General features: G+C 36.4%; 1 protein-coding gene across 1 annotated transcript in view; it reads right to left on the bottom strand.

Annotated features, from left to right (window-relative positions):
* Positions 1-24,346, bottom strand: part of LOC149799887 (cullin-3-like) — a 93,306-nt gene that overhangs the window by 22,084 nt on the left and 46,876 nt on the right. Inside the window, exons 13-15 of the mRNA XM_089959330.1 lie at positions 19,944-20,068; positions 9,602-9,821; positions 6,020-6,137 (exon numbers count right to left, since the gene is read on the bottom strand). Coding sequence (XP_089815456.1) covers positions 6,020-6,137; positions 9,602-9,821; positions 19,944-20,068 — 463 coding nt within the window. The remainder of the gene's footprint in view (positions 1-6,019; positions 6,138-9,601; positions 9,822-19,943; positions 20,069-24,346) is intronic.

Genomic DNA, 24,346 nt, shown 5'->3' with positions numbered 1-24,346 from the left:
ATTACTTCCAACTGCACTGGTCTGATAGGACCTTTGGAGTATATATATATAGATAAATCTACTTGGCATACCTGTATGACCAAGTGGTCTAAAGTGCTCACCTTTACAATCACTGTCATCTCACCTGTGTGGCTTTGAGTCTATGGCCTGGCCTGGCCAATTTAAGTATGTGAGAAAGCTTGCTAGTAGCTTCTCCATGGTCAGTATTTCTTCCCAGGTTCTTCCTCAACCACTTATACCGGCTGCCATGAATAGCTAATCATGTGCTGAAAATGGTGTTAACCCACGACAAAAACATCAACAATAAATCAAAAATCAAAATTATCACAAACACAAATAATTAACCAATGTCAGTGAATCATAAAATGTATGCCACATTGACCTTCTAAGGTTGTAAATGTGTAGTAGTAATAGAAATGCACCTGATAATTAAGTATCATGCCTGGAACACAAACAGCACCCAATAAATGAACTCTGAACACAAACATTTCAACAAAGTTACTAATGCAATAAATATAGGACACAGAGATCTCTTTTTTCAACATGGATGTAGAACTTATCTAAATGCACCTGCTCAACAAGTTTCACAATTCTGGGTAGGATAGTATGCACATTACATGCCCAAAACTCATAAAGTCATTAGCAAAATGCAAAACTTAATCCAAGCCAGTAAAAGATAAAACTGAGGTCATGATTTACTTTAGTTGTTGTAAGGGTGTGGCAGTAACGTAGATGTATATCATCATCACGTTAATGATTCTGGTATAAACAGAACCTAAGAAATGAACATCAAGCACAAAATGTAACCCAAGCCAATGAAGCACATAATGACCTAACAGTGAAACAAATGAGTAGTGCCCCTCAAGATACATTCCCTCCACATGTTTCATGATTCTATAAATTATGTACATAGTCAAAATCTATATAGTCATAAACTAAATGCAAATACTTAATCTAAGACAGTAAAATGTGAAATGTTTCATCCATTTCCTATTTAGTATGGGTGCAGTACTAAGAGAGACATATACAATCATTTAGCTGAACAAGTCAATCATTGAACAATAAAAATAATGAAACTGAACCAAACTTTGTGAGGTATAAATATAGATCACAATGACACATCAGGATGCATCCTCTCAACAAATTTGATGGTCACATGTATAATAAAAGTCAATGTGGTCATAAGCGAACACAAAAATTTAAACTAGGCCTGTAAAATGTTGTGAGTCACTATGACCACTTTTTTGTAAGGGTGTGATACTAATACAAATTCATAATTCATAGAATCATCTTTTGATTATTTCTGGTATGAATAGTGCATGAGACTGCATCCAAGTCAATGAAACATGAAATGTGGGACACACATATACCTGTCTGTGACAAGAGGAACAATGGGTTCATAATGAACTCTGAATCATAAATACAAAGATCTTTCCCAAACTTTCAAAGACCAAAAATATAGATTTCCAAGACCTATTTTTGCTAACATTCTGTAATCAGGTTATGAGAAAACAATGAATGCAAAATACTACAATACTGTTTAATGATGAAATTCAAACTAAAATTAATTTCCTAAAATTGCTTTATAATGATGTGGAAGATAGGTTAAAATTCATTGTTATTTCAGAAATATGTAACTTATGCATCAGATTTAATACAACATAAATCGTTTTCTTAACAGACATCAGCACTTCTTTAAATGCATTATTATAGTTGCTGTTTTTTCTCTTCAATCATTTTGGAAAGAGAAGCCACCACTGTCATCTTTTCCTCTGTTCTTCTCCTAAGAACATTTGACGCTGTTACAAGCACAACAACTCCTTTAATTCTGCTTCTTCTGCCTTTTGAACAGAGGAAGCATGTAAGCTGGCAATGTCGGCTTCAAGATGCAGCTTTTGGGCTTTAAGTTCTTCCACTTCATCCACGGCTAACTCCTGTTTCTTTCCTTTTCTGATTTTCTCCTCATGCTCCTCCTCTGCTTTCTTCTTATCCAGATAGACATGGTACTTATGTCTTGCAGAGGAGGCATAAGTCATTATTTCATTGGTAATGATTTCCAAAGATCCACCGGCTTTTCTCAGTCTGTCAATGATTAGCCTTTGAGCTCTGAGGCTTTCTCTGCTGAGATTCTCAACAGATACCTGTATGTTGACAGAAAATCCACTCTCCACTGTTGCCTGCCCATGTGACAACAACATTTTCTGGAGAACATTCCAAAGTTTAACATATTCCTTTCTTTTGGAAAGGATGGAACAAAACACTTCATCAAGGCTGTCATCTTTTCTACTGAAGCATTTCAAGGGATGATTATCTGATTGGATCACTTCACCAATTTTTAATACTGAGTCAATATTAAATCACATCGAGACTCTATTTCTCTTCCTGCCTCACATATAATTCTGAGGAAATTAGAAAACAAAAAAGTGCTGAAAATAGTTATGGTGCTGGCTTCCTTTGATGAAGGGTGTAGCTGGCTTGCTTTGATGAAGAATGCATATGTTATTGAAGTTGCCGCCAAGGCCAACCTTGGATGGCCAAACAAATGATCATTTATTTTTGCGGCAGCAATGAAACTTAACAGGTCATCAAAAGAAAGATACCAGGAAAACAACTATATACAACTGAATCTAACAACCTTGGACAATTTTATTTTGTGATTATGGAAAGAAATTGGGTTTATTTCAATTTTCAAAGACTTTTAAAGACCTCAGGGTAATGTGCTCAATTTTCCCAAACTTTCAAGGCCTTCAAAATACTACCTCATTTTTCTCAAACTCTCGAAGACCTTCAAAGACCGTACGAACCCTGTAACATACTCATCAAGATGCATCCCTTCAGCAGGTTACAACATTCCAGGTATAACCATATTTATACAGTGTGCAAAAAACCTTATCTAAATACACCAACATAACCAAGAATGAATATGTACAAAGTTAGTCCCCTCAGTCGCCCCTTCCCACCAAACAGGGATAGGTGATATGAAACCCACTCCAAACTATTGCTTAGGACCAACCAGGAAGGAAGAATGGCCAAGATTCAGTGATGGTGTACATATGTGTAGTTAACAGTTAATAGGGGTTTCAGAAGGTTAAGTGGTCTAAGACACTCGCCTTTGCAGATCACTGACATCTCGGCTCGACTAATGCAGGATTGTGAGAAAGCTTGCCAGTAGCTTCCTGTGGACAGGTGGTTCTTCCTCCACCAAAATATACTGGCTGCAATGTATAGCCTGACATGTGCTGAAAAATGAAGTTAAACCCAAAACACTCATAATAACATTCTTTAGGACTGTAAACTATTAAGTGTGTCAATATTGTTTAAAGTCATAACATGGTAACTACTTGGAAATTTCTAGCACACATCTAGCCTTATATAACCAATGAATGTAGACTGTGATACTTTTCTTTACTACAGTAGTCCCCCTCTTGAACAGCCCCCCTGACCAGCAGCCACCCGCTCCTTACGGCCAGAATCCGTTGGCACCGATGAGTTTGTGTTCAAAAGTACCCCTCGCGAAAGGCCACCCGGCTAACGCGACCAGCATATTAGCGAAATAATATAAAATTTACCCCTCACAAGCGGCCGCATTTTATTTGAATATGTATCTAGAACCAGTATTTTATTCATAATGTGTGTTAAGTAATCCGATTTCTGTTTCCCGATGTCAGGTTTTCGTTACTGAAAGAAGTGTTGAGTAAAGTACATGTACCACTAAGGTTAATATTATATCATTTACGCCTCACAAGAAGCCAAATTTGTTCCATAAAAACCGAGAAAGACTCAAATTTTAATCCATACAAAAGGGTAAGAACATGTAATCCAATTAGCCATACTGCTGTGTTATCATAAGAAGTCTGGTTTAGTCACTCTGATAATTGTTAAGATTACAATTATTGAACAGTAGTAACAGCTGAGAAGTGGCAGTATCGATGTACAATACCCAAGTCAGCAGGAAAATGGTTTGATAGTCTTTGTGGCTTCCCTTAGTAAAATGTTCACTTTGATAATTAGTGGCTAATACTAGTGACAATAATTGTCAGAATTACAAATCCTAACGGCCGCGAGGTCAAATCTGCGTGATGTTAAATGGTACATATCGAAGCCATTTTGGCTTCACTCACTTAGTGTAAAGAAATGTTTAAAAACAATAGGGTACCAGACTGCGACTAACGAATCACGTGACAAGATCACTTCCTTTAAAAACACACAGCAATTTGTTTAGATGCATAAAAAATTGTTTTATCAGTATTGTAGTTGGCAACATAAATTACTGCACAAAGATCAACATGTCATCGAGGAAAAGAAAAATTATCAGTTTTGAAGAGAAAGTGAAAGTAATTCAACTGACCGAGAGGTTTGGGTGGGGGTGGGGGTCGAGGATCCTTGCAGAAAACTAATGTTGGGAAGCCTCAGATAAACAGTGTCATGAAAGATAAGGAAACAATTTTGCAGAAGTGGGAAGGTGAAAAGGACCGAAAAAGGAAGATTGTTTCAACCAGGAGATGTTTGTATCCTGATTTGAATGACAAGAAAAAGCAACAATTTTGTCAGTTGAATTGCGATATGACGACTTTACCGCAAGTAACGGATGGTTGCACAGATTTCAAGTGCGATACAATATTAAGTGATCTGTCCTTAGTGGAGAATCAGCTGATGTTAATAATGAAGTTGTCGAAGATTGGAACAAAAGACTAAATGATATATGCAGGGGATATGACAGCAAGGATATTTTTAATTGTGACAAGACTGGTTTGTTTTTTAGACTGTTACTAACAGAGTGACAGATGATGTGATCTGTAACATAATTATAAAGACAGTTTTAAAACTATATCAATGGTTATTGATAAAATTCTTTTGAAAAGGACAAAACAGTTTGTTTTTCATTTATTTCACAACATGCATGTGTTATTTTAATGAAAATATTAAATGTTTTAGAATTAAATGTACTTGTGACTTTCTTCATATGTATTTACTATTCACATTTGTCATCCCCCTCTAGAAAGGCCACCCTCATTATAAGGTGACTTCCCTGCTGCATTAGGGGTGGCCTTATAAGAGGGGGACTACTGTATAAACATACTAAAACTCCTGCCCTAGAGATGTGTTCATGTGACAGGGATGGTCCACCATTGTGTCTGAAACCTAAAATAACCTAACTGAAAAACTTAACCAAGGTGTGGCCCATGGACAGAGAAGGCTAAGACAACATGCCTATGCCACTGTTGTGGAGGAACATAAAAATGACATATTCTGGAAAACATTGAGTTGTATGTCAGACTGTTCTGTCAATTTGTTCAATATGCTGGTATATTTAAATCCAAATACATTTTATCTTCCGCTGAAACTTAAAAAGGTTCTGCTCCAGTTTCATAGTTTGCAAAAGTTATGATTTGGTAAGAAAAAGAATTTACTGTTCTCCTCACAAGCAGTCCTGGTTATTTAAAAAAGATCATGGATATATTAGGTATTTTCAAAACAATTTTCATTCCCTTTACTTTGGTGTATGACGACAATGGATGAAGAGTATACATTATAGTCTTATTTCAGATATGCACTTCTCAAAAGACGGCTTCTTCATTTTCACTTAATGGAAGTAAATTGGAAAAAAGCAAAGTGATAACAGTTTTAGGTTTCTCTTATATTCTATAATTCATTTATTGCACTTTCTGAAACTAGCATTATCTACTTTGACAAAATTCATTTTCCTAAATGTTAATAACTGCAGTCAATGTACTTTGGACTTGTTCAAATCCATTTCTGAAGCATATGGAAGCAGCCACATTGATCTGTAGTCTGCTTTAGATAGAATATTGTTTCACTACCACTTATAAACAAATTTCAGTTACAGCCATAGCACTGAGGAATGTCCAAATTCTCTCCTTGGTGTTTGTTTCAAATGAACAGTTTCACCTTATACCTGTCCCTCTTTCAGAAGTATTTGATAACTGTGGAGTGGAACCAATCCAACTAATTACAAATTACAGTGTCCAGGATAAACATGATCAAATGTGAACATTACCAATTTCCTTAGTTTTAGGTTCCTTATGAAGAATTCTCTGAGCTATTTTTCCAACTGCTAAGGACTGTATTGCCCTCATAAGATCTTTCTCTGGGATGTCTGTTTCACTTTTAACCTCCTTTGAAAAAAGAAACACAAAAAAGAAAGATTTCAGTAGTTCAAAAGCAGTTGTCAACATTAATTACCATGCAAAAAATAGATTCAAACAACAGTGATCTGGACCTGTGAAATAATGGCACCCTTGATAGGACATAAAAGATATAAAATAAAGAAGAATATTATTTTCAATGATATTACCACATAAGTACAATAATGTGCTTGCAAAAGCCAGAATTTTTTTTCATCCTTCAAACTACTGTTCTTAAAATCTGCTTATGAAGCTATTATTATTGTCCCTCCTCAGAAGTAACAGGTTTCAAATAACCTTGGAGTGATTGCTAGTATGACCACTATCAGATTGATAGTTTTTGCATAGTAATTACCAGGATCAGCCACCACATCCCAAACTTCACAAGAAATGCATGTAACCCATTCATTTTCTTCCTACTCATTCACATATACAATACACTGTTAAGCTGTTGAGGGAAACCTATAACAATATATAATGCCAGGCATTATCATGCAAAGTTCACTACTGAATAAACATATTTATACCCACTTCTAACTGCTATGATTAGAAAGGGCCAACTGGTAAGGCTAGGAGATATATATATATATATATATATATATATATATATATATATATATATATATATATATATATATATATATATATATAAATGATCCCAAATATTTTGTAAAGAAAATTTTCCAGGTATTTTCCAGGATAAAAATATTTTTTTTCAAGGTTTACATAATATTGTTTGTCCATTACTAAATAGAATTAAAATAATTTAAATTTAACCTATGCGTGCAAAGCGTAAAATGTGCTATAGTGACCCTCTTTGGTCATAAGAGCATAGTACAAACAGAGATGCATCCAATTATTAAGTTTCATGATTCTCACATATGCAGCCCATCCCCAGTGCACCACAAACACAAAATTTCAACAAAGTCAATGATGCATGCAACACAGGTCCCTGAGACCTCTTTTATGCAATATGGGTGTAGAACTTATCAATATGCATTCCCACACCAATTTTCACAATTCTAGGTAGGATAGCATACAGTTAGCACACCCAAAACTCAAGAAAACTTAACCAAAAGCAGTAAATGGTGAAACAAAGGCCACAGTTAGGTTCTCTTACTGTTATGGTATGGTACTAGCCGAGATGCATATCATCAATTTAATTCTAGCATTTTCAGTGCATGATATAGGAACCAAGATGAACTCACCTGGTTGAGAATTGTCTAATAGTCAATACAAGAGCAGCTGGCCAAACATTTGGTTCAGAAGAATGGTTTCTAATTTCTTCCAAAGACGGTGACTGCATATGTTTTAAAAGCAACTGGTTCACAGTTTCTTTTCCTTCTTATTCTTTATTCATGTATCTGATGGAACATCAGCATCATTTGTCCAGTAATGACTGGACCTTTTGCCAAGATGCTTGGTATAGGTTAAATTCTGTTCAGCATTGTTATTTGATAAAGTTGTGTAAATGTTTTTCCACATTTGGTAATGGAGCCATACTTGAACAGTGGAATGGCACACATATCATTTACAGACATAAAATTGAAAGAATGAAATAGTGATAACAGCCTGAGGGTCCAGGGACCAATTAGGTACCCAATTTGCGCTTCCTTTTCTATTTCTTCAAACATAAGATCATTCCACCTGTTAATATTTTTGCCATAACTAGTCTTAATCAATCTGCAATTGAATCACAATCTACCCTTTAATGCCATTTTTGAAAATACAATGTCAAATGACATAAAAAAGCATGCAACAGTTGATTTTATTTACCCATTTAAGGATATTATCCAATCAAACAAACACTTTGAAGAATAAACCAGCTATTATTAAGGCCAATTTGATTAGACCCTTAAGAATGATTCAACTGATCAAAAAGGGTTACATTTTTCTTGGTGAATTTAGTCAACACAGGTCTAGGTTTAACTTGTAAATGTTGTCATCAACTAGTATTTCATGACATTACTCCTATATTGTGTATCTACCCATGCTCCACAAACGCCTACTACCTGCCTCCCCCCATTATCACTTCAAATTTTCACCAATCCATCATTTGTGTAAAGTTAAAGGCCTTTCATGTCTGAATATTTTCTGTAAAATGGTCCAGATCTTTTCAGTACCTTTCAAAATATCAGTGAGGGTTATCCATCTTTAGTAATGGCAGCTATATTCAATGGCTGACAGATATGATTTGTATATTTGTATGAATTTGAAAGCCCTTAATAACCGATTGCTTTCTATCAAACTTGGGCGAATTCTGCCAAGGGCTGTTCCAATAAAATATACTTGGGACTCGTAGAAGGCACTTTCAATGTGGATTAGTCACCCTTTGTACCATTTTCCTTGAATTCTAAGTAATCAGAGCACAAAACAATACATTTTTAACAAAAACTGCATTTCCTGGATATCTTGAATGGTTAAATCTTACATCCCTGAACAGTTTCTGATGATTTTGTTTCAAATTTATTTCAATGTTTAGCCAATGGCAGAGCTGCATCACTGAAAGCTCTCTATATCTTCTGTGACATTTTGTCAGATTCTGTTAAGTGGTTATTGTGAAATAGTCCTTGACAAGTTTTTAATACCTAGTAACAGTGGCTTTATTTGATGGGAGATCAGCATTATTTGTGCAGAACTTAAAGCCCTCTAAGTCTGGATGCTATCAAATTTTGTTAAGCACTTTTTGAGAAGATCATAATGAAATTTTTTTCTATTTTGGTATGACATGGCCGGGGATCGAATCCACGACCTCCTGTATCTGAGGTGGATGCTCTAACCACTAGGCGACCGGAGTGGTAAGCAGTTTTTGAGTAGATCATAATGAAAGGTTTTTCCATTTTCAGTAATGGTGGGCATATCTATTGGCAGATTAACATCATCCACATAAATCTTAAAGGCCTTTATGTCAGGATGCTCTATGTCTAGTTTTGTTGAAACTGGTGCTTTTTGAGAAGAAGTTGAAAAGAGGATATGTTGATGGATGATGTAATTGTTTTGTTTTCAGTAGCAGCAGCTATGTCTGATTGAAGAATGGCATGATCAGTATAAATTTAAAAGGTCTTCAAGCCAGAATTCTGAACAGTGATTTTAAAGCTGCTGTTTTGGGACTTGTTTGTATTTTGAGTAATGAGAGCTATATTTGTCAATGGATTGATATCATCTGTATAAACCTGAAAGGCCTTTATTCCAAATGCTCCGTGCTAATTATGTTTGAAACTGATTTGGCGGTTTTTGAGATAAACAAATGCTGAACAAAAGACAATGAGGCCATATGATAAGTTCATTTGGACAGAAGGCCCTGTGAGCTAAATATGTATCCCTGCAACACCAATGCTCCCACCTGTGGCAATGCCAGGTGAAAAAAACTAACATACCACAAGTTTAACACAAAGTCTAATTAAAGCCACCAAAGCCTGTGATACTGGTTAAAGTAGGAAAAGAACAATACTAACCTCATAGGTCCACTTCTCCCTGTTGTTGAAGAGCATAAGAATGCACATTTGGTAGGTAGACACCTGTATTATGTGCTTTCTTGGCCCTTTAGAGGAACTAGCACCGATAGAGTCTAAGGAATCCTCCTTTTTGGGACCATAAAATACTGCATGAAGGTCGGCAGATCCTAACTGGGGGTGCAGGAACAGCTGTCGACCACTATGTTTTGCTAGATAAAATCTGAAATATACATACAGAACATCATTCAACATGGCCTCTTAATACATCCCTATACATACAAAATATGTGATCTGATTCTATTGTTCTACATGGTTCTTAAAATATTCAGTGATGCTGCCAGGAATTTTCTTCTGGCAGGAAGGTCCCCCACACCTACCTCCAGGGGTTGGGGGTCAGGGAAATCAGAGGGAACAATGCTGAATAGGAGTTGATGAGTAACAATATTATTATAAGGTACATGCATATCTAATTTAAGATGAGCGTTAATGACTTTATATCACTTCTTGGACAACAAATATATAAAGAATCTGTATACCCAATATAATTTCAAAGCATCTGAAAATGCGAAATGGTCAATATAACCCCATTTTATTTGAATACTCATCAGTTTATTTACCATTTCTGATGTTAAGAGTGTTGTGAATTCTGTTTTGTGAACTAAATCCCTTCTAACAATTTGCTGTTTGTAATTAGAGAGCCACTGCAATTTTGTCCAATTTAAATTAGGCAACTCGTATTCATATTTGAACACATCTTTTCCAATACTCGATCATGTTGTCACTAGGATATACTGTTGCAGGATCACATTTGTTGCAAGGCTGTATGCCATTGTTTTGAAGAACATAGGATAGGGGTATGCAACCATTATCATTAGTGAATGGATTCTCTTTAGTATACTTTCAACAGATAACACAGAATCCCTCCATTTGGGTTCTTTCCTTAACCAGTAGTAGGTAATCAAAGACATGTCTTGGAATTTAGTTTCCTCTTCTTCTCTTTTTCTCAGCCTCTGGTTCCACTTGCTGTGGATGAGGCACCAACTATTTCGATTTCATGGGTTTGTGTGATGTCTTCAGTTCAGGTCAGAGCATAAGTGTTTTCCTCTTGTTCTATAGTATTGGCTGTAGCAAACAATCTTATCATAAAGAAAGCAGCTATCTTCCGTTTAAAACTTTGAAAACTCACTGCTGTTATGCTCTATAAAATTCTGTTACAGCTGATCAATGGATCAGTTTGTTATAGAGACAATTCAATCAAAATCCCTGGATAGTTTCTGCAAACATCACAGCAGGTTTCAATCATAAAGATGCTTGTATTCAAACACTAAATCTACCTTACAATTTCTTGAATGAGGTCACTGACATTATGGGCAACCAAGAAATAATTTGAAAACCCATTCATTTTAGTTTTTGTCTTTAATAAAAATCAACACAAAAAAAGAACAGTACATATTGGGTACAACAAATTGCTGGAACCACAAATAATTTGCGTGAACTTTCCCCATTGGTTTTGAAAAGTTTGTGACTGATGATTATTTTCCAAGAAACCCACAGACAGGCAGCATCTCTGAATATTTCATCGGTGAATTCTATGCACTTTTTCAAGAACAAATAATTTCAAAGCATATAATTAAATGTTTATATAGTTAGGACAGATGTTGATTATGGTATGTTGAGTTCATAAAATTTCTGAATCAAGTAACTATTCCATTTTTAAACAAAAGCTCTTAAATGTTTTGTTAAACTATATTTATTATGCCTTTCACTCTTGTCAAGAGACATCAAAGCACTTTTATTCATTCATGTAGCTGATGTTACTTTAGCTCCATCAGTCATTATATATGCTGATGGAGAGAACTCTGAGCTAGGCTAAAATGCACAGATATTTTAGCAAAGCTGCCAGATCCCATCATTCATACTATATTCTGCAAACAATTATTTGCTTGTTTAGAGTGATTTTAGGTGAAACAGGCCAGAAACATACCAATTTTTTACTTAATTTTCTATTACTGTCATTAGTACTTAAGTCGATGATAATGTTCCCACTAACAGCATGACTTAAGGTGACTTCAGCTACCAAAAATCTCAACAAACATATCATATAGTTTTTTGTTTATCATTAAAGGAGACCAGAAACCAATGGAAATATTGGATAATAATAAAGGTACTATAGCAGTAAACCTTATTCTGAAGTATCATCTGCGACCGAAATGCCAATATTAAAATATTGGCCTCTCTTCTAGGAGCTGAATTTCCGTGACCTCGTATGCAAAATTTCCGCGCCTATTCGGTTACTTTCGGGATGTGACGTCATAGTAGCGACTCCAGCAGCCCAAGTGGGAGTTGCCAGAGTAAAAGACAATACCGTTTTGCGTTGCTTACGGGTGTAATAAAACATTAAGAAAAGCCAGTGGACAACATTTTTTTTTCTTTTCCGAAAGATAAAGGCATACTGAAAGAATGGATACATTATTACAGACGAGTCGATTTCAAAGCAACACCATACAGCCCTATGTGCTCGTTACATTTCTCAAAGAACTGTTACGACAGGGATTCTGAAAAAATGGCAGCTCAAGGATACGCAAACGCTAGGCTTAGACAAAAAGTTGGCTCTGTTCCAGACATAACGTTGAATATTTTAAATCCTGGGAAAAGTGTTGAACGTGCGAGTTACGAAAATAGGCAGAAGGCCGAGTAAGTGACCACAAAATGCAACAATCAATTCACAGATCTTTTATCTACACCAGCAGTGCTAAAAATAAATCGGATAGCCCGACACCCTGGGTCCCACTGGTTTTAGTTCCGGCCCATCCTGTATTCAAAATGAGGTGCCCGTCAGGCTTGTCGAAACAAAAATTGTTTGCCTGAGGAAACTTTGATCGCGCTGGTGAAATTAGTAAATGTATTTTCAAGATGTTGACATGCATGCCTTAACATGGCACAATCTAAATCAAATCAATACTGTCCAAGGTGAAATTTAGATTTGATTTTAATCAAATGGAGGCTTTGCCAAAAATAATATTCTAAACCTGTCGTGTTTCGAGAAAACACAATTTTCAGTAATCTTATAAAAATTACAAATTTTTAAAAAAAATCATTGTATACATGTAGTATGCATAAACGGTAATCTGTAATGATTGGAACTGATATAAAATTATTCCTTGGGCAGTTTAAATAACAGCGATTAAAAGAAAAGAGGTCAAAGTTTCACATTAAATGGCTGACAATAGAAACTGGGGGGGGGGGGGACTATTGACCCAACCCCTTGCCCCAATGTGCGAGCGCCCATGGGACGTACCTTTTCTCCATCTGATACGCCTTATTATTCCCCCAGGACAAGCCCATTTTGCATATTCTGGTCAGCTCTGGCTAAATTGCAAAATAGCTAAAGTTTTGATTTAAGTACGCAAACAATAAAGCCGATGTGACCGTGCCGGTGGCCTAATGGTTAGAGCGTCCGCCTCGGATGCGGGAGGTCGTGGGTTCGATCCCCGGCCGAGTCATACGTACTAACAGCTGCCTCGCTTGGCGTTCAGCATTAAGAGGTTAGTGTTAGGACTGGTCGGCCTGGTGTCAGGATAATGTGACTGGGTGGGACATCATGCTACATGTCTGCGGCATGATGCCCCAGTGCTAGACATCACTATAAACTGCCACATTGCAGACATCGTAGCGATATGACTGAAAAATTGTTAAAGCTACGTTAAAAATCAAAATCACATCACATCACAATAAAGCCGATGTGACTGATGAACATATTCCATCCTTGCACTGATCTTGTGAAAAGGACTGCCCTTCGGACATACTTCAAAGAAACCCTGTTCGACAGTGTGTGTGTGTGTAAGCACCAGCAATTGATTGCCAAAATAAACGATGCCTATTTTGTTGTTACTTACGATGCCATGGACTTCAGGTTTAAGTCTTAATGCATGTAACACTGTTTGCTGAACAAAATATTTATTCAGAATTAGTTCTTTAGGGCCACATATACTGCATGGTATATTTTGTTTTATTCCTTTTAATTTAATTATGGTAATTAAACTTTACATATACGGTCGAGGAATGTCATGTGTTAACTGGCCGAGTTTCTTTGGCGGAAATGGAGATGCAATTTTTGTTTGCAGAGAAAATTTCACAGTGATCATTCATTTAAGCTAATTGGTGACAATTGTATTCTTTTAATTTTGTTATACTATAGTACTGTTGTAGTTGTTTAAAAACATCTGAAATTTACTTGAATAATGTTTAATTTTCACGTTCTATTTACTGAAGAAGAAAAAAAAAGAAAAAAAATGTTGTGTGATATTAATTATTTTGTCCAGTGCCGGATTTAGACGTGTGTGCGTGTGATTTGAATTTTTAACGTAGCTTTAACAATTTTTCAGTCATATCACAACGATGTCTGCAGTGTGGCAGCTTAGACTGTGGATTGCATACGTTATATCTATTTATAAACGGTTTGGGGTTGGTTTTTTCTTCTTCTGACAAATGAAAATTGACAGACATAATGTAATTATCGGGACTTCGCTGCGAAAAATTTAGAGATATTACGAGATCGAGATGTAGATGAGGAAATACCCCCAAAATCAGGAGGTTTTTCTCCCGGCTTGAGAGTTGACAGGTATGAACTGTCCGGGCTTGTGGAATTTCAGTCAGGGCTTGAGTTTATTTAAGTCACCTGCCCGGGGCCTGTGCCTAAACAAATTCTTTTAACACTGACCAGTACAGTACATAAACTATTATATCAGACTGCAGATTCAAGTTTTGAATGTGCAACCCAAATGTGGTCTCCTTCCGTCTGCCTCGCTCGCCAATGTTTATGTTTGTATTCGAGGACTGGCTAGTATTGCGTCACGGTACCACGTGATCTGTCGTCTCATTAAAACTCGGAAAAACTCGGCAATTTACGGAATCGTGGTATCTTCCATGCAATAAAATCACTACCCGCTTACGATATTTAATTTATAAACATGTCAGTCGAATTAAAATCTGTAGAGAATTACATACGTAGAAGGAAAATTTTGATTTCTAGTCTCCTTTAAGCCTTACTTTATACAATATGCATATCACTTCAGGCAATTTTGTTTAAAAATACACTTCCCATTGCAGAGCACTTGACCAACATTTTACTTATCACCTTTAGCAGCCCAGTCAACACAGCATTTTTTTCATTTACAACACAAGGTCGTTACAATTCCAAATAAGGCTGAATACCAACGAACACCTAATCAATTTTGTTTTCCTTTCAAACTTTTAATTCTAAAGAAATCAGAACAATCATCTGCAAATAAAGATAGCAATGTCTCAAGTAGAATATCTATTAACTGACATAGCATTTTATTTACCAGCAATTCAAAACAAAATACAAGGATCTGGTACACGTACCACTTGAAATCCATATACATGATATACAAAGCAAACATTTCTATAACAGTATTAATAATAATAATAATAATAATGAGGACTTTGTATAGCACCTAATCTTTAGAAGCTCTAAGTGCTTTACAACATTAGACAACACCTATAACATTTTTAAAAAAATATATAAAATGATATGATCACAAAAACAAACACCATACAATTAGAAAACATAAAAACATGCTGAAAATATTTAAGGTAGGAAACATTATTAGGTCTTTAAGTTTGTTCATGCAGTCAAAATATGTGAGTTTTGAGAGCACTCTTGAATGGGATCACTGTGTCTTTGTGTCTAAGTTCAGCATTAAAAAAAAACAATACAACAAATGAAAACTACTACTCTTATATTATAAAGGAAAAAGTTTAATTCTGAAATTATCTTCAGTGCTTCTGATAATGCACAAATGTGTGTCAGTGAAGCAATAAAATTAAAAATGATGCACTAAAACCCAGGCCGAAGAGTTCTGTAGGGCGCAATAAAAATTGCTAACCAAGTCAATTTCCATCTTGCAGAAAAGGTCAAGGTTTCTCAAAACAGATGAGATGTCTCAAGGATTTTCTACAGTGTCTGTTTAGGTCATGCTCATTTATTATGCATTGTGTTTATTTCTGGGTGTAGCCAAATAAGTATAGTGCACATGATATTGAAAGGACAATGTGCTAAGGATACAGTTTAAATTAGAAGCTAAACCCGATGATAACAAATATTACTACCATTTGTTGCTTTCACATAGAGAATTGGACAAAATGCTGTTTGCAAATCTGGATAAGTATTTTGAGGGTTAAACGCATACATGCCAGCCATTATGCTTTTGTTGTAATAATTAAGCCGTTTTTTCAACAAATTACGTTTTATTTTCTCCAGTGAATGGATTATTCTGTTTTGGTAAATTTAAAAAATTTAACAAATACAAAATCAGTAAAAAGTTGTGTTTATTATTTTTAGTATCATCTCTTTAATTCCACTCATAAATTTGCATATCTGCTTTAAAAACATCACTAACGCGTAATTTTCCTTGTTTCTATTAAAAGAAAACAGACAGGTTTCATCAATCTGAACTTATCCTCAGAGATTTATTATATTCATAATAAAATTAGGTAGCAGACCAGTCTACAGTTTTATATAAAATGGCACCAGATTTTAAGCAATACTCTTTAAGGTGTGATTTGTGGAAGTTATATGATGGAAAATCTTTAGAGTAGATGGATCTTCTAAACTTCAAAAGATGTCAGATGAGAAAAAGGACAAATCAACACCGATTTACAAACTTTACAAGAAGAATATGAGAGTAATTGTAATACAGCACTCGGGATTGACCATATGAATGCTTACTGCAAAATTTTAAATTAAATTCACAATCATCCAGTTCTGCAATTAAGATGCCATCTAAATACCATATAAATAACGACTTTGTGTAGCATGTTCCCAAGTCAACTGACATGATATCAATTTTAATACATGAATATTTAAATATTTACAAATAAGTAAAACTGACACGGTTTTGTGTCTCTTTATTCCTGGCATTATAATGAACATTTATCCATTTCATGTATGCCCAACATGCTTGTGGGAGTGGACTGCAACTTTTGCTGGTGGAACTCCTATTGTCACCAAAATTCTAGTGAGACCTCTCTCTTTCTCTCACACACACGCACACAAATATACACACAACTTACTGCAGAAACTATTAAGTGGGACCATTTAACATCTTGTAAGGACCTTATACGATTCAAATGTGGGGGTCCTCGGGACTCGATAAAATATCAATTGAATGGAAGCCCTGATCTGTGCCAATAAAATTAAAACTAACGATATTTCTCAAACACACTAAACTAGTCAATACAACTTGATTAAAAAATCTATCATTTAAAAAAGCTCAGGTACAAAAGCTTGATTTAAATTTTGACAAAAAGACTTTCAAAATTATATACTACTGTGTAAAAGAGGACATAATTTTCTGTAAAATTAATTTGTCTGTTTGTAATATGATAAATCAGACACCAAAACCTGTAATGATACTCATAGGGACTTGTTGTTGTTGTTGTTGTTGATCTAGGGTTTAAAGCCATTTTTCAGCACAAGATAGGCTATACATGGCGGCCAGTATAACTGGTGGAGGAAGAACCCTGGAAAACCCAGGGAAGAACCACCGACCCATGAGAAGCTACTGGCAGGCTTTCCCACGTACCCACGCTAGCCGAGCCTTGGACTCGAACCCACGCAGACAGAGATGAGATGGCAGTGATCCGGAACGGTGAGCGCTTTAGACCACTCGTCATAGGGACTTGTATTGTTTTATAAAATATTACTAATATATGATAATAATATACTTTGTATAGCGCCTAATCTTTAGAAGCTCTAAGCGCTTTACAACATTAGACAACACCTATAAGATAAAAAACATATAATGATATGATTACAAAAACAAACACCATCAAATTAGAAAGAAAAAAAAACATGCTAAGAATATTTAAGGTAGGAAACATTATTAGGTCTTTAAGTTTGTTCTTGCAGTCAAAATAAGTGAATTTTGAGAGCACTCTTGAATGGGTTCACTGTGTCTTTGTGTCTAAGTTCAGTGGGCAATTCATTCCATGTTGCTGGGCTCTGGTATGCAAAGGAACACTGTCCATATGACTTTGTTTTCATAGTGGGTATAATGAGTATGCAATTGTCAGAAGAGCAGCGTAAGTAAGGTCGGATAGGTATGTTGGACTAAAGTCTGACAGTGAAAGGTAGCACAGAGAACAAATTTTGTGCTTGATTCTGGATCGAATGGATAGCCAGTGTAGGGTACAGAGCAGCGGGGAGGTGTGCTCTGATCGTGGCAGTCTAAGTATGATCCGAGCAGCTGTGTTTTGACCTTTTTGAAGTTTCTGGAGCAGAAATTGAGATGAACCAGACAGAACTGAGTTACAATAGTCCAGTCTTGAAAGTACTAATGAACACACAAGTGTTTTAGTGGCATCAACTGAAAGATATTTGTGAACTGAGCTGATGCGTCTCAGCTCAAGATATGCAGCCTTGCATATGTTCATGACATGTTGGTGCAATGTGAGAGGACTGTCCAGAGTAACACCTAGATTTTGTACTGATTGTGTGATTTTAATGTTGGTGTTGCTGATATTTATTGTTTGAGGTAAAGGATGTGAATGAGAAAGTCTTTGTGCTGTGATCAGAATGGCCTCAGTTTTATCATCATTCATCTGCAGCTTGTTACATGTCATCCGTGATTTCACATCAGAAATGCACCTCTCTACACCTTGGAAGGTAGCATCAACTTCAGTTGGGTGGCTAGATTTGTATATTTGGGTATCATCAGTGTACAATTGGTGAGACACTGGATGATGATCTATGACACTTGTGAGCAACTGTTGTTGTTCTAGGGTTTAACGCCATTTTTCAGCACAAGATAGGCTACACATGGCAGCCAGTATAACTGGTGGAGGAAGAACCCTGGAAAACCCAGGGAAGAACCACCGACCCACGAGAAATTACTGGTAGGCTTTCCCACGTACCCACACTAGCTGAGCCTTGGACTCGAACCCATGCAGACAGAGGCGAGATGGCAGTGATCCGGAACAGTGAGCACTTTGGACCACTCGGGGCCCCTTGAGAGCGACTGAGTGTATAGAATGAAGAGAACAAGATCAAGTACAGACCCCTGTGGAACACCACAACATAGATCAACTGGGCTGGAGTGTATTCCATTTGCAGATACAATTTGTGTCCTGCTGACCAAGTAGGACTTGAACCACAGTAAGTCTATATCATGAATGCCAAATACATGCTGGAGACGATGAAGTAATGTATCATGGTCTATTGTGTCAAATGCTGCAGACAAATCAAGAAGGTTGAGGACTATAATCTTTCCGTTATCCAACACAGAGAGAATGTCATTAACTACTTTTAGAAGAGTAGTTTCAGTACTGTGGCAAGGGCGATATGCAGATTGTACATTACTAAAAAGACTGTTTGAATTCAGATGAGATACAAGCTGGGATAGAACAACCTTTTCTAAGATTTTTTATATGAATGGGAGATTAGAAACCGGGCAGTAGTTCTTTAAATCAGTATGGTCTAGTGTATCATACAAGGGAGGACACTTCTCCCATTTCTCCTGTGACCTATTTATGAATCTACACCAATATTTCAAGCTAGACATCATATAATAATTTTGCACTAATTGGAAGATTTCTACATATTTACCAATGTTTATAAGTAAAATTCACCACAAAGGCAACTTGTGGCCAATATTACTATTGACAATAATGTTTAATACTATGTTCCCTTGACTACCAAATAATAAGCTTTACCACAATACATTTTTGATAACTTTAGATATCAAAACAAAAACTTGTAATGATAAACTGTGTGATTTATTGTTTAAACTCTCCAAGATCAAGTGCCACAGGCATGTTGGCTTGTTGTGATGCTAGACTGGTCTTTATACTTTCTACATAAGAACAGATACTGATATTGAGCTGTCTGAGGACAAACCAGTCAACCAGACAAATCCAATCGAATGAGTGTTTGGACTGACTATACATTTATGTTTCTGGCAAGCCCCCAAATAATCTACACTGCAATGTCAGAAAATTCTGGTCAAAATTCCATACATTTAACTCAATCATTTCAATTATGACTCAATCACATAATTGTCATCCAGTGGTGGCTGAAAATTCCCTGGTTTTTCCCAACTTTCATAAACATTTACCAAATAAATTCAAGGACTTTTCACGGATGGGAAAAATTTCTATCAATCCTCCAGACTTTTTCATGATTTCCCAGTAGCAGAGAAACTCTGAAAATCATCCAGGTAAGTATTCTACTTTCCACCACAATTGCTTCTTTTTTTAATGTTTTATAAATGTAGCTTATTCCTTACAGTTCCTTATAGATGTGCTTCATTGTATTCCTTACCTTCTAAACTGTTCAAAGGCTTGTCTAGGAGCAGCTGGTATACTACATTGTGGGGCTGCAGACTGTGTAGGCCAATAACCAGTGGTCAGAACCCGAACAACTAAATCTACACCTGAGAGATTTACCTAAAAGAGAAATAAAATTAACAAATTTGATTACATGGGTTTGAAATCATGGTCACTGATTCAGCAATCTAATAAATGCATAGGCTGAAAGTATATTCAGGACAAGTTAAATCTTCCTCTAAATGAAAGATTTCAATATGCTTTGATTTTTATTATTCATACCCACTTTTAATACTGAAGACCTACATGATTACAGATATACTTTGAAGATGGCACAACACATTCAACAACCAAAGGCAGATTTCATGGCAATTAATTTCAAATGTGACAAATCAATAATTGGTCAAAATGAGAATTTATGCTAAGACAACTTTACTGCCAAGATATTTTTTTCTGCATTTTTGTAAGCATGAAATATCAGATATATCTTTAAAGACATGAAATAATGGATGAGATTTTTAGAATAAATTAATTCGACAAAATAAAGTTTTACATTACAAACCCAGTTATCTCGATTGCGACAGGGGTATCAAATAACATAACCGGGTCCCGAGATATCAGGGTTAAGTTGACAAATCTACTGCATTACAATGATTATGGATCCGAAGTACCAAAAATGAGGAATTTTGTTTCTAAAGATAAATGGCATTTCTAATGCACAATAAAAATATTAATTCAGTCATGCTTGGTTAAACAAAAAAAAAATTGGAGGTCTTTTAAATAATAAAGTAACAAGTCACATTTTTTACAACACTTAAGTTACTACAACGATGTCGGGGCCCCGAGTGGCCAAGTGGTCTAAAGTGCTCTCCATTACGGATCACTGCCATTTCACCTGTCTGCGTGGGTTCAAGTCTCGGATTCGGCCAATGTGGGTATGTGAGAAAGCTTGCCAGTAGCTTTTCATGGGTCAGCTGTTCTTTCCGGGGTTTTCACGGGTTCTTCCTCCACCACTAATACTGGCCGCCATGTATAGCCTATAGTGTGCTGAAAAATGGTGGTAAACCCTACAACAACAACTACAACAACATCAGTGGTTTAAAGTTGTTTTTATTTCCCTGTGAATAGTCTCATCCCTTTGATAGACCCAGCAAGACAATGATTTTCTCATGCTGTCCAATATCTAGGCCAATTCAAGCACCTGTACATGTAGGACTATGCTTAAAATAAAAAGTATTTTCTTTTGTTAGAGTTGACTTGTAACTAGCAGCAAAATGTAACTGACCAATATTGTGGATAACACTGGTATATGATGGTTTTTACCAATAAAATTTGCCTCTGTTGCCATCGGTATTCATGTACCGAAAAACCGTAAAATGTGTTAAAGTCTAAGTTAACTGTCTCAGCATCAAATTCTGTAAGAAGCCAACTGATTCCATTCACACAGTTGTAGTCCCATATCCCTCCCAACTTTGATAAGTGACCATCGGCAAGAACAAAGCACCAGAATGAGAGCTGGCTAATCTGTTTGATGGACTGCAAGACTTTGATACTCAAGATAAAAACAATGTAAATGAAAGTACTCCTCTTGATGTTTCATAGATGTTAATCATATCAGTCACTTTCTGCTTCATTCCGTTTATGGATATGTAATCATGGCACAGCAATCAACAACTTAATTTTCTTTTAGATACTGGGCACAATGGATTTTTTTTAACAATACTATTGGTGCTTTTATTTACTCTTGTTCAATACAAATTATTAAATAAGTACTGATGGGGTGGGTTGTTATTTTGCATATTTCTATTTATAGATTACTGCGAGTCACGTGATCTAGACATGCTGAAGTTGAATACTTACACTCGCACCAAGCACGGAAACACTCTAACTATTACCGAATTAATTTTAAATATATTGTGTAAAACAAATTAGTTATTTTTAGCTTCATTTAATGATAACTTTATCATTTTCTGAGTTACAGATAAGATCAAATTTGGGATGCTGTGTGGATGAACCATGTTGTCATGGTGTTGACATGTGATAATGTCCATTTTGAATGCAGTTTCTGTAAAAGTCAGAAATACATTCATTCAATTTCATTACTCTAAAGTATTGTTTACAAGATAAATTTCTCCGCTCTATGCAAGTGATAAACCATGCATTGACGAGATTAGTTGATTCGCATTGGTACTAGTAAAATTTGGTCTTGTACAGACTTTTTCTATCCTTGCCAGTATGAGGTACCGGTAATAGCGGAAACGCTGGATCATTTCTTGTAAAACTGTCTGAGATGGACATTAAAAGTCGCATTTCATCAAATTAAGCGGGTCTGCTTGTTACTTTGGACAGAAACTTAAGCCTGATAAAAAGGGGTAATTGATCTAACAGCTGTCGAGATAAGTGGGGAAAAATGAGCATAACAAAGAAGGATTTTTTCAGGACTGGACCAAAACACTTGACTAACACTGGTTCTCTTGTTTTTCCGCCTCTTAAATTCATTCATTCCTACAAATGTGAGTGTCTTGTTATTGTTGTTTTTGTTCAATGTTAAACTATCAGACATGCAGTATACTGGTAGCCACCCAGCAAAGACATGGAGAAAGCTACTTGGAAGAGTTACTTCCCTTTGTATTTGCATCTTTTTGGGAGAGCTGGATTCTGGAGGTAGTATAGTTTATTTCCTATTGTGATCAGGTGTTTTTCAAACAAAAACATAGTTATGAAAATCATCAATTGAAGACTGTCTTATACTGGAGTACCTATATATTGTGTTCTCATCCTGAGGTGAATATTCACTTTCATGGGATCATTTGGAACATCTTTCATAAAAAAAGGATGATAATGGTGTAGGGGCCAGACAAACAAGACCCACAATCCCATCAAAATGACTTGGATCACCCAACTGATACTTGGGAAGAGGCTGATCAAAGTCTGCCAAACCAGGATTCTGTCAACCACTGAGATGGTAGCCAGCTGGTGAGAGGGATGGGAAGTTGCTGTCTTGTACTGGGAGGCTTAAGGGAAGAGAAACTCAGTTTGTACCCCCCCCCCCCCCGGCCTACTTAAGAAATTGAGGCACCTGTGTCTGCCTAAAAACTGCTTGGCTGTGAAAGGACTGTTGCTGCTGAGGAAAATTTCTTGTCCTTTTGATAAAGATTGTCCCATTAGTGATTCCTGACATGGCTAAGAAAGAAGTTGGCAGGCAAGGAGATGTGAAGTGGTAATTCCAGTGTAGCCTGCTTCCAAATCTCCTCAAAATGCCAACCAAACGTTGAGGAGATAAACTGCAAGGCAGAGAGAATAGAGCTGCTCTTTCATATATTTCTCCCAAGATCAAGACTGCAGGAAGCCATAAGGGCATTAGCCACTATATGATATGCAGCCCTACTAACAACTCTGGCAATGTGGCATGTAGACTTCTATGAGTGATCACTATCTGCTTTTTTCTGGTATTTGGAAATGCTCATGGAATCCAAATCCTGCAATAAGTAGCCATAATGTTCAGAATCAGCTTAGTTTTAATATTAAATGTGTGTCTGTTGATCTTACCATGTAAAGGCATACTTATAGCAGTGATATCCTTAGCCAAACTCTGAACAGCCAAGCAGTATGCATACAAGTGGAATCAGTACCAATGTGGTGAGAATGTTACCAGCATCTGGGTCGCCAAGAAGAAAGCTTTGGCACTATCAGGGTTTATAATTTTATCACTAAAAGCACCTATTAATTTATGAGATCTGTTGTTGCAGAATTCTTAAAGGCAGTTGCTTGGAAGGCTACATTGAATTTCTGTCCTGAAATGATGCTAAATTCCATTTGTTCCAAATCCAGGCTGGAGCGCGTGGGCAAACTGAGGTTGTCCTCTTCATATCCTTGCCTTGTATGCCTTCCTTGTTGCTGTTGTTGTAGGGTTTAATGCCATTTTTAAGCACACGATAGGCTATACATGGCAGCCAGTATTAATGGTGGAGAAAGAACCCGGGAAAACCCCGGAAAGAACCACCGACCCATGAGAAGCTACTGGCAAGCTTTCTCACATACCCACATTGGCTGAATCCGTGACTTGAACCTACGCAGACAGAGGTGAGATGGCAGTGATCCATAATGGAGAATGCTTTAGACCACTCGGGGACCCCGTATGCCTTCCTTGTTTGATAATGCTGTATAATCTCCACAAGTGTTGAGGAATGACAATCAGAAAGGCCATCAAAGCCAGACCCAACTTATCTAGAAGGTAGCTGGGCCTAGATGAGTGCTGAGAAAAGTCAAGACAGCTGGCATGGTGTCAAAGGTCAGCAAACTGTGTCAGGCCAGGTTGGCCAAAAAAGGCTACTGCAGACTGAGTTGTCAACCAGACAGAGCTGTCTGGTTGAAAGTCTCATATCACTTATCAACATA

The sequence above is a fragment of the Sinohyriopsis cumingii genome, chromosome 5, assembly GCF_028554795.1.
Source record: "Sinohyriopsis cumingii isolate HCF-2022 chromosome 5, ASM2855479v2, whole genome shotgun sequence".
In the NCBI taxonomy this organism is placed as follows: Eukaryota; Metazoa; Mollusca; class Bivalvia; order Unionida; family Unionidae; genus Sinohyriopsis; species Sinohyriopsis cumingii.
The sequence above is the reverse complement of the archived record's forward strand: the minus strand, read 5'-3'. Positions and strand labels throughout refer to the sequence as shown.